Raw genomic sequence first — 11032 nt, forward strand, 5'->3', positions numbered from 1 at the left:
GACTTGATCTGGACTGGGTTGGGATGTTTTCTTAATATACAATTATTCTTAAGATATAAAGCTCTTTCTTCTACACATATGAGTCTCCTTGGATTTGTTTCTCTGGTCTACCCAGACTAACACAGTGACTTAGAAGAAAAGGTTAGCTATCTGCTTCTGAAAAAAAATCATCCACTGAAAATATTATGGCACACACAGCTGCTTTGACACATGTAGGGTCGCTGTAACTTGCTCGTCACTGATTATTATGTTAGATTATTCTGGTGTGTGTGTAGAACACTAGGAGAGAACGACTGTGTTGGTGTTTTGAGGAAGCTTTTGCTGTAGTGGCAATACAATTTGACAGACTTTTCTTTCCTTGTAGAAACCTCCACATGATTTCAATCTTTCTAGGCATTTGTCCTGTGGGAGCCCTGATGGCTGAGTGGGTCTGTGTTGGTCAACAGCTCGAAATCACCAGCCTCTCCATGCGAGAAAGGCAGGGCTTTCTACTCCCCGTAATGAGTTCCAGACTTCTGTAGGAGAAGAATCCTTTCAAGTTCAAAGGACTCTTCTTGAGCTGTATGAGAGGGGAAGTGTAAGCAAGAGCCTGCGTGTTGAACGACACCCTTTGGGTTACTGTAGGAGACCAATCAGATTCCACAGCATTCCAGCAGGGAGGAGACTGATGGGAACTTTCTCATTACCTGTTCATTTCTTTCTCCCTACCCTCTCTCTGGTCACAAGGATGGGTCATTTCCTATGGTGTGCGGGCCAACAGGTTTTCCAAATTGTTATCGCTAATTCTGAAACTAGAACGATCAGATGTTAGGGTACCTGGAAGAGATAGTCATTTTCTTTCTTTTTCTGGCTGGAAAGACTGGACTTGCTTAACAATCGCCCCGGGGAGTCAAGTGAAATGGACAAAGACTTCAATGTGCACGGCTTCTAAGATGCAAGGATGATGAAACTTAGTTTCACATCCTTTGGACATGTTATCAGGAGAGACAGGTCCCTGGCAAAGGACGTCATGCTTGGTCAAGGAGAGGGCCAGTGGAAAAGAGGAAGGCCCTTGGCAAGAGGGATGGACCCAGTGGCTGCAGCAATGAAGCTCCACCATTACAGCAAGCGTGGGGATGCCTCAGAACTGGCCAGTGTTTCGTTGAGTGGTACATAGGACTGCGATGAGTTGTAACCAACTCGACGGACAGCGCCTAACACATTGATTCCACCTCAGCATCGTCTTGAACACACCCCTGAGCTCCTTTCCCTCCACCTGGAAGGACTGAATGAAGACAGAATAAAGACAGTGCTGCTTTTTACAATCACCTTTTACCGGGAATTCCTTGGTGGGAAAGGTCAATATGTATTTAAAAACCCACTGCTGTCGACTTGATGCCAACTAAACCTAGAACTGCCCCAGGGGATTTCCAATGCTGTAATCACTACCTGGTCTTCTCCAGCAGAGCAGCTGGTGGGTTTGAACCATTGACCTTTCAGTTAACAGCTAACTGCTTAACCTCCAGCATCATCAGGGTTCCTTCACATTTATTATCTGGTGAAAATACATATCGCAGGACTGTCATCTTAACATGTTTTCTATACATATGCACACACTCGCATAGGCACACACCTATACCCATGTACATGCCAGCAGACATACGCCTCTCTGCTGAAATAACCAATAGCTTTCAGGGTCAGTGGAACACAGTGATTAAAAGCTCAAGCCATGGAGTGTGATAGATTTAGGTTCAAATCCAGCTCCTGGCTTCCTGGCAGCAAACAAGTCACTTAACCTCGCTGACTCGTTTTCTCCTTCAGTTAAACAATATCTACATCAGACAGGTGGGTCCATAGGAGGATGAGGTTCATGCAGTGTTATTGTTGCTCGGTGCCATCAGGTTGGTTCCTATCTACACAGAACCTTCCATGGAAAGTGTGGAGGGCTTGAGGCATTTTCTAATTGCGACCAAGTGTGGTAGCCTTCTGTGTAGATGACAACTCCATGCCCAGAACACCCAGATCCTCACAGCTGGACCAGTGGGGAACATCAGGCGAAATGGTAAAAAGATGGAAGTTGTCAAGGATTTCATCTTGCTCGGGTCCACAATCAATGCCAATGGATGCAGCAGTCAAGAGATCACATGATGTGTTGCAATGGGTAAATCTACTGCACACGACCTCTTTAAGGCATGGAAAAGCAAGGATGCTACGTTAAGCAGTACGGCGTTGAGCAGTATGGCATGACCCCAGTTTTACCTTACAAACGCCACAGTGTTTTCAACGACCTCCTATGTAGGTGATCGTTACAGACCTCACAAGGAAGATGGAGGAAGAGTCGGTGCATTTCAATGGTGGTTGCTGGGAAAGACCATTGAAAGTGCCATGGGCTGCCGAAAGAACCACGGGATTTCCCTTGGAAGCGGTACAGCCAGATGCTATGTAGAAGGAACGATGGCAAGACTTCATCTCATGTTAGCAGGAGAGACTAATCCCGGAAAGATGACATCATGCTTGATTACATAGAAGGGCAGAAAAAAAGAGGAAGAGCCTCAAAGAGATGGATTGACACCATAGGAACGATTGTGAGTGCGGCCCAGGCCCGGGTCGTGCGTTTTTCCTGTTGTAGACAGGGTTGCTATGGGTCAGAGGAGACTCAACGGCACCTAACAACCACAACTTATCTAACAGGATGAAACACTGCTCATCCTGCGCTGTCCCCACAAGGGTGGTAATCTTTGAGCCCGCTGTTGCACCCACCCTGCCACCCCCTCTCCTTGAGGAACTTCCACTTTTTTTGCTGTCCTTGTACTTCACCAGCTGCAACACTGGCATCTCAGTCAAGGCTTCGCCAACTCTACAGAGCACCCAAAAGATGAACAGGCTGCTCTGATAATAACGCCGGCGTTTTGCAAGTGGGGCAATCAGGAAGCAGGAAAGCTCCGTGCTTATTTCAGAGGGTCCAGAATATCACCACAGCACCATGAGGGAGGTTGCTGACAAAACAGCGGTCTGACTCAGTAGTTCTGGAGTGAGGCTTGCGAAGGTAAGTTCCTAGGTGATGCTACTCCCATGAGGGTCCACGGCCCAACCATTGAGCAGCAAGGCACACATTAAAACCTTAGAACTGAAAGCCCAAATGGCTACAGAGTGGTCTTGCAAGCCAAGTCAGAGAAGAAACAGACGTTCTTGTGTGACCCAGGTGAGTATGGAGTAAACTCAGACTCTTACGGCACATCAGAGAAGGTGGTATCCTGTTGTCTCATGAGCCTCTGTATGAGGAGGTGCTGGACTGATTTCCACTCCTCTGTTCCCAGAACCAGGCAGGAACCCTCTGAACCCCCAAGAGAGATGGCCAATCCAGTTGTTCCGGATTTGCTTACCTGTCATAGTCTTGGCAAATCTCTCCCACAGCCACCAAGGCCTTCAGGTACTCATTCGGTTGATAAGGGTGGATGTAGTGCAGGGAGCAGCTGTTCCTGGGGTCCCCGTTTGAGGCAGTGAAATCTATAGCTACCTGGAGGAGGAAAACAGGAGAATGGGTGGATTCTAAGGGAATGCATCACCTAGGCATTGTGCTCAGACACAGTCTCAGAAGGGGGGTGGGGGTGGGGATAGTATATTACATACCCTGTCCAGAAGGAAACTTAGAGAAGGAATTAGTTTGCCCAAGAAAACAAATAAACAAAACTAATTATTCTTTTGGGTAAAACCATTTCTGTAGTCCCCGCCCTCCCCACCACCTCCTTCCCACCATACTTTCTCCCCTCCTTATCGGCACAGCAAAATTTAAGGTTGATGTCTACATCCAAAATCCCAGTCCCTGTGAACTCCTCGAGCAAGAGCAGTAGTAGGCTAGCCATCTATCCCCACTGCCCAGATTTACATTTCACTCAGGAAATTGTTCTGTGTTCTCTGGGTAGATCAGCGTTGCCTCTGAGGCATAGGTAAGGTCCCTTAGACAATGAAATTGGTGGTTGAGATTTATAGACTAAGCTATCGTTATATTTGACAAGTGGTCAGTTGCTGAGAGATGTGTTGATTTAGCTCTAAACGATGTTTTGGAAGACGTTGTTTCTTGTCGGGCATTCAGCTTATTGGTCCCCATTCGCATCAGAACTCTTAAGGGCGGCTAAGACTGACCGACCACATCAGCTGATGTCCGTGGGAGTGGGAACCGGAGAAGTGAACCTTTTATCTTCTCAGTTTGTGTTTCTGTGTGCTGTGGAAGTGATTACAACTCACAGCAACCCCGCAGAATGGCCTCAGGGGGGTTTCTGGCTGTGAGCTCCATGGAGCAGGTCATCAAGCCTTTCTCCTGCAGAGCTGCTCCGTGGGTTTGAACAAGAGACCTTTCACTTTGCAACCAAGTGATTACCTGTCTGTTCCACCAGGCTTCTTATTTCACCACCAAGTAGTCATTGTTTTTCAACTTTTTACATTTTTCCCCCTCACTTCCAACCTGATACCTGTCTAAGTAAAAAGCTGGCTTAGGAAGCAGGTAATAATGATCACAATGCTTAAGACAAGAAAGTATTCAAATAAAGAGCCTTTCTTCTGATTTCCAGCATAACCGTGATTGCTCTAGATCAAGGAAGGGTTCAATCCAGCAAACGGTTTGCCCAAAAGGCTTACATCCTGGGGTCTATGCTCAAATGCGGAGTCACAGAGTAGGAAGAAAGTGCCCGTGTGCATCTTTGCCTTCCTTCTGGGCTCACAGAATCCAGTCACCAATGGACTCCTTAGAGAAAAGCTCCCTTTCCCTCAACACAAGAACACTTTGTTCTAACAACCTGGCAATCTGGGATGCTCACTTTCCCGACACGATCACTGAAGTCAAAATGGGTGCATAAGCAAATGTAGTGAAGAGAGCTGATGGTGCCTGGCTATTAAAAGATATAGCGTCTGGGGGCTTGAAGTTAAACAAGCGGCCATCTAGTAGGGAAGCAGCAACGCCCACATGGAAGAAGCACACCAGCCTGTGTGATTATGAGGTGTCGATGGATAAGGTACTAGGCATCAGAAGACTCAAACCAAACATATCGATGCAAATGATGGGAGTTGCAGGGCAGACCCAAAGTCCATCTGTAGATAATGGGACATTCCCTCACAGAAGGGTCACAAGGAAAGAATGGAACAGCCAGTTCTTTAATGCTTACTCCTCCTCACTATCATGACCCCAGTTTTACCTTACAAATCCAGCTAGACCAGAGCATAGACACTGGTACAGATAAGGGCTCTCAACACATGGAATTCAGGACAGATAAAGCCTTCAGGAACAGCAGTGGGAGTAGCAATACCATGAGGGTAGGGGGAAGGTGGGGGGAAATGGGGGATAAATGAGGAATCAACTACAATGATGCATAATTCCCCCATCCCCAGGGGGATGAACAACAGTAACATGGACGAAGGGAGATAGTAGGTGGTGTATGATATGAAAACAATAATAATTTATCATTTATCAGGGGTCCATGAGAGGGAGGATGGGGGAGGGAGGGAAACAAAAGAAGAGCTGATACCAAGGGCTCAAACAGAAATAAAGTATTTTGAAAATGATGAAGGCAACATATGTACAAAGGTACTTGATGCAATTGATGTGTGGATTGTTATAAGAGCTGTAAGAGCCTCCAGTAAAAAGGATTTATCCATAATTATAATAAAAATAAAATAATTTATTATTTTAAAAATAATATAAATAAATAAAGTTTTCACTGGAAAAAACAAACAAACAAATAAACACAGAAAGAAAAGCTCCCTTGTGATCTTGTTGTTAGGAACTGCTACTTGTGCTATATTTGGCCCAGATGCATTATAACGGATTACTAGAATGCCCCACTGGTTTTATTAAGTTGGGATGTGAGTTCTCGAAAGACCGAGAGAGGGCAACATGCATTTTGCTTGTTTTTCTTTAGGTTCAGCCTATTCAAATAAGGCTGATTAAAAACAAACAAACCCATGACCTTGAAATCAAATCAAAGTGACCAGAAGAGAAAAATAATACACCCATAAACAGTAACTCATTGATAGCTTTTTTCCCCCTCAAACAAAATTATTTTTCCATCACTGGCTCTCCCCTGCCCACCTTCATTTTCCCAGAGGACTATGGGTGAAAACAGGAGTCCCGATGGGATACTGGGTTAAGCATTGGGCTATTAACAGGAAAGTGGGCAGTTTGAACCCACCAGATACTGCTTGGCAGAAATATGAAGCTGAAAGAGTTACAGCCCTGAAAACCCGAAGGAGCACTTCTACTCTGTTCTATTGGGTGGTTACAAGTCAGAAATGACTGGATAATACTGAAAACTCACTGCCACCGAGCCATTGCTGACTCACCGTGACCCTATTGGACAGAGTCCCACTGCTCCTGTGGTCTTCTGAAACTACACCTCTTCATGGGAGTAGAAAGCCTCATCTTTCTCCCAGACAGTACTGAGATGGTTTAGATAGGATTCAAACTTCGTCTTCAGAACACATAGATGGTTTAAGGAAAGGGGTGCCAACTGAAATCATGCTAATATTAACCGTGTGCCAGAAGGAAAAGCCACGTGAAGACTAATGGCCTCATTCCTCCCTCATCCTTAGAGGTCCTTGGTCCAGCTAAGGAAAGAGGAGTGGCCTCATCCTTAGAGGTCCTTGGTCCAGCTAAGGAAAGAGGAGTGGCCTCATCCTTAGAGGTCCTTGGTCCAGCTAAGGAAAGAGGAGCGGCTTTCGTGAAAACCTTTCTGTGTCAGGCACGGCGTGGATTGCTCCGCAGATATTATGTTATCCAATTTCCATCAACACTCCGGGAGATTTCATCATTCTCTTTTATTGATAAAGTCACTGATGCTGAAAGGTGATGAAGGTGAGAGGTCATAGAGGTGGAGTTGGCTTTAAAACCCTGTCTGTCTGAGGCCAAAGACTATATTACTTTCTCCACTATGCCCAACGGAACGCTATATCATGACTTCTCAGATCCCCATAAAACATTGGAGGATTCGGCCTGAAGGCAGCAGAAGCAGCTAAGAGGCTCCTACAGTAATTTAGGAGATTGAAGTAGCCTTAAATGAACTTAACGCAACAGCTCTTTGGACCCGAAGCAATGATAAAATAAAGGAGAAGTCGATTGAAGTATGTGAGTAAGTGGGACCTCTCATTCTCTGTGTCTGTGGGGGGGTGTGCGCGCGCACTCACACACATGCGTGTGCATGTGAGATGCAAATCGTGGGAAGATACTGCTCCTGAGAATGACTAGAAGTGACCCAAAAGAACCAGGAACATCTAGACTCTTTGGGGCTTGGCTTCAGTCGGAAGGGGCAAGTGCAGCCCCTGAAAAATCATGATGTTGTTGGTAGGTGCCCTCAAGTCAGTTCCTACGGGCTCTAGGCACGCTGTCGGTCCTGCCCCATCATCACAGTTGTTACTGTGTCTGAGTGCAGTGTCGCAGCCGCCACCATGTCCATCCATCTCAGCCAGGGTCTTCCTCCTTTTCACTGTCCTATACTTTACCAAGCATGGTGCCCTTTTCCAGGGACTGGGCTCTCCGGATATGTCCAAAGCATGTGAGACAATGCCTTGCCATCATTGCCTCCAAGGAGCGCTCTGGCTGTACTTCTCCCAAGATGGATTGGTTAGTTCTTCTGGAAGTTCACGGTACGTTCGCTAGCATGCATCAGCACTGTAATGTAAGTGCACTGGTTCTTCCTTAGTCGATGTGCAACTTTCCCATGCATATGAAAAACGAGATGAACAATGACAACAAGGACAAAGGTAAAGGTCCTCTTCATCAAGGATAAGGACAAAAACCTCGTGGCAGGAGGAGCTCCTGTGACCAGAAGGAGATCTGAAACACCCTGGGATCCAACCATCAGGCCATGTCCCAGACAGAGGTCCCTGTACAAGCACATCATTCTGGGCAATGCCCAACTTTCCCATGCATATGAAAAATGACAACAAGGGATCCAAGCATCAGGCCATGTCCCAGACAGAGGTCCCTATACAAGCACATCATTCTGGGCAATGCCCAATGTTCCCATGCATATGAAAAATGACAACAAGGAATCCAACTATCAGGCCATGTCCCAGACAGAGGTCCCTGTATAAGCACATCATTCTGGGCAAGCTTCCCCAGGAAGAACATGCAAAAGGCACTTGAGACACAGCATCTGAAGAGTTTACACAGCTGGGTACCTCTGCATGTACTAAGAGCACCCTCCCAGAGCCTTTTCATGCCAATGAGAGCCATCTAAGACCTGTGGGTCGCGACCCTTTTGGGGGGTCGAATGAACCTTGTACAGGGGTTGCCAGATTCCTAACAGTAGCAACATGACAGTGGTGAAGTAGCAGCGAAAATAATGTTATGGCTGGGGGGTCACCACCACACGAGGAACTGTATGAAAGGGTGGCGACATGAGGACGGTTGAGAACCCCTGGTCTCAGACATAAGGACACCTTGCATGATGTACATAGTGTTTAAAAGATACAAGCAGTGCTTGCATGGCCAGGGGGAAAGCCACCGCTTTCTTTTCTACTCACGAGTCCTCCCACAATTCTAGGCGGCGTGAGGGTGTTGGCAGGGAGGTAGGCTTGATTCTGCCCTGGCAGATCTAAAAAGTGTAAGTGATTGGCAGATGTGGATACATCTTTAAAATTAATCACGAGCACCCTGTGGCTCACCTCACTTCTGTTTATGATGCTCTTCATAAGGAGCCCCGTGCCCCTCACACGGAAGGCATCTGACCTGTGCAGTTGATCAGGCCCTCAGCTGTTGTCAGCAGAGAGGATGGCGAAGACCTGACGACTAGATTTGGTGACTGAGTGACTGTGCAGACTGCCCCAGGATGCAACCTGTGCTGAGACCCAGACAAAGATTCAAGAGCGTTCCGTGGTAACAGCCACATGTTTGCGTCTTGATACAGAAGCAGAGAGTAGTTCTGGTAACGGAAAGACTGGAGGAAATAAGAGAGAACAAAGCTTCAAGAAATCCAATGGTCTCCCTTCATCTTCCAGGCACTGGCAAAAGCCTGTAAGCACACAGCCTCTCCTTGGCATGCCAGATGAACGGGGGATAGTAGCTGGTAGTGTATGCACAAGGTATAGATGAGCAAACGAACATTTTGGCAACAATGTATTTAAAAAAAAACCCGAATAAAACAAACAGCCCAGGGTCTCAGGATTTGGATGCGGCAGGGGAAGCGTACAGGGCATCAGCCTCAGGGAGGCACTCCGTGTAGCTGTTTCTACAAGCTCTTGAGAGTGAATGCTTCCTGAACTTCTGCATCCCAGACACCCCTCTTTCTTTACCCTTGTCTTGCCCGGGATAAGTCATGTCATTTCTATCAACTCTTCCTCCTGACGCTTGGAAGAAGAATCCTGTTCCTCATAACAAATGAGGTTGAGGTGAGCGTGCAAGGGGATTGTGACGGAAGACAAGAAGGACAGAAAATGAATCCGAGTGGGGGACCAAGCGAGCGGGTTGTGGAGTGTCCGAGAAGGAGAAGTCAGGATTCTTTGGCAATGGAGGGAAGTATTCCATTTGGAAGGCTGAGCAACCGGCTGAAGGCCACAGTGTGGAGGCGGCTATGGAGCTGCCCATTGGTGCGGCATCAACACAACGCTATACCTGGTAGGCATGTTGCGTCTATTTCTGCAGTCCTCTGGGCTTCTCCCCGTGCCCACGGGAATGACCCCATGATTGTCTGTGACGGCCGCTCAGGTGACTCTGACCTAGCTCTGGGGGATGGTGTGAACTTCAAAATGAACCGACAGCAAAAAGGACATAAACCCACGGCCCTGACCATCTCCCTGAAGTTTCCTTTGCTTAGAATGGAAATCTTTCATCAAGTGGAAGCAGCGGGCAGTCTTACATACGTGGCAGCTCAGTTTTGCTCTTCCCTCCCCTCTTTCCGGCCAAGTGGTGGTTTCTAAAGTCTCCAGATGAAGCCGGAGATAAAATGCCTATCTTCGGGAGGTGGCCTTCTACCAAGAATTCTCTGTGCTCTTTAGAGGAAGCATTAGCGGAGAGAGAGCAGAGTGAAAGGTTAGGTTTATTTTAAAAAAGCAACAGGGAGGCAGTGAAAGATGGGATTAAGTTGAGAAATAAAAGCAAGAAAATGACCGAAAAATGCCACTCTGTGGAGGAGGATGCAGAAGCGGGTTGAGCGGTCACATTTTCATTTTCTGCTAGGAAGCTTTTAGGAATGCCTGTGGTTCTGGTACGTGCCCCAATCTTCCCAGCGGGCGGCTGGAAAACTGGCAGCCCTGGCTCTCCCCTGCTGTCCAGGGTGTGTGTGTGTGAGAGGGGGAGCTTATCATTCAGTTGAGCCGTGAAGCAGTTTTGGCAAAACTTGTCAAGTAAAAATGCAAAGTTCTCCCTCTGTGCCCACTGAGGTCCCCTGGGACCTGGAAATGCTTCCGGGTGGGGATGGGGGGCAGTGCAGAGGGAAGGTGGGAAATGAGCACCTTTCTTTAGACATTTAGAAGAAGCCCAGGGAGGCCCTGGACACCACCTTCCATTTAGAGGGCTGGACTCCGGCCCCTCCTTCAGCTCTGACGCCGGCCAGCTCCGTCCTCTCCTCTGGAACATGCTCCTGGGCCGCCAACAGCTTGCCTTCAATCGCCTGAAGAACAATTTCTCATCCAGGGAGACCACGTGGGCCTGCAGACACAGCTCTTAGGGCGATTGCGTCCAGTCCAATGAGGAAGCAGGTGGGTGACCCCATGTTGTCCATCACAGCGGGCGGCAGCACCTGCACACAGGCGTGCTGCCAGGTGAAGGGCTGGGTGAATGCCCCACCACATACCAGCGTGTGAGCAGGGTGCTGCCCTGCTCTGCGAAGCAGGTGCCTCTCCTTCCCAGAAGCAGGGAGGGAGGCAAAGCCACCGAGCAGGTGGGAGACAACGAATGAAGAGAAGACAGACCGAAAATCCCCGAGGTGAAGGTCCCTCAGCCCAGTTCCCGACCCTGCAGGGAGTCCTTGACCTCCGATCCCTTCCCCTCCAGTGTCCACCGGGCCAGCTGGGAGCCTCCTAGAGAAGTTTCTGCAAACTGATTTCTGGCTATTGGCTGAATCTC

At 47.9% G+C, this 11032-nt stretch overlaps 1 protein-coding gene across 1 annotated transcript in view; it reads right to left on the reverse strand.

Moving 5' to 3' along the window:
• CPNE4 (copine 4) overlaps positions 1 to 11032 on the reverse strand; it is a 521121-nt gene that overhangs the window by 34645 nt on the left and 475444 nt on the right. The window contains exon 12 of the mRNA XM_004704001.2: positions 3363 to 3496. Within this exon, the coding sequence (XP_004704058.2) occupies positions 3363 to 3496 (134 nt within the window). The remainder of the gene's footprint in view (positions 1 to 3362; positions 3497 to 11032) is intronic.

Source organism: Echinops telfairi, unplaced genomic scaffold, assembly GCF_000313985.2.
Source record: "Echinops telfairi isolate 266 unplaced genomic scaffold, ASM31398v2 ScPeMD7_7420;HRSCAF=8458, whole genome shotgun sequence".
Classification (NCBI taxonomy): domain Eukaryota; kingdom Metazoa; phylum Chordata; class Mammalia; order Afrosoricida; family Tenrecidae; genus Echinops; species Echinops telfairi.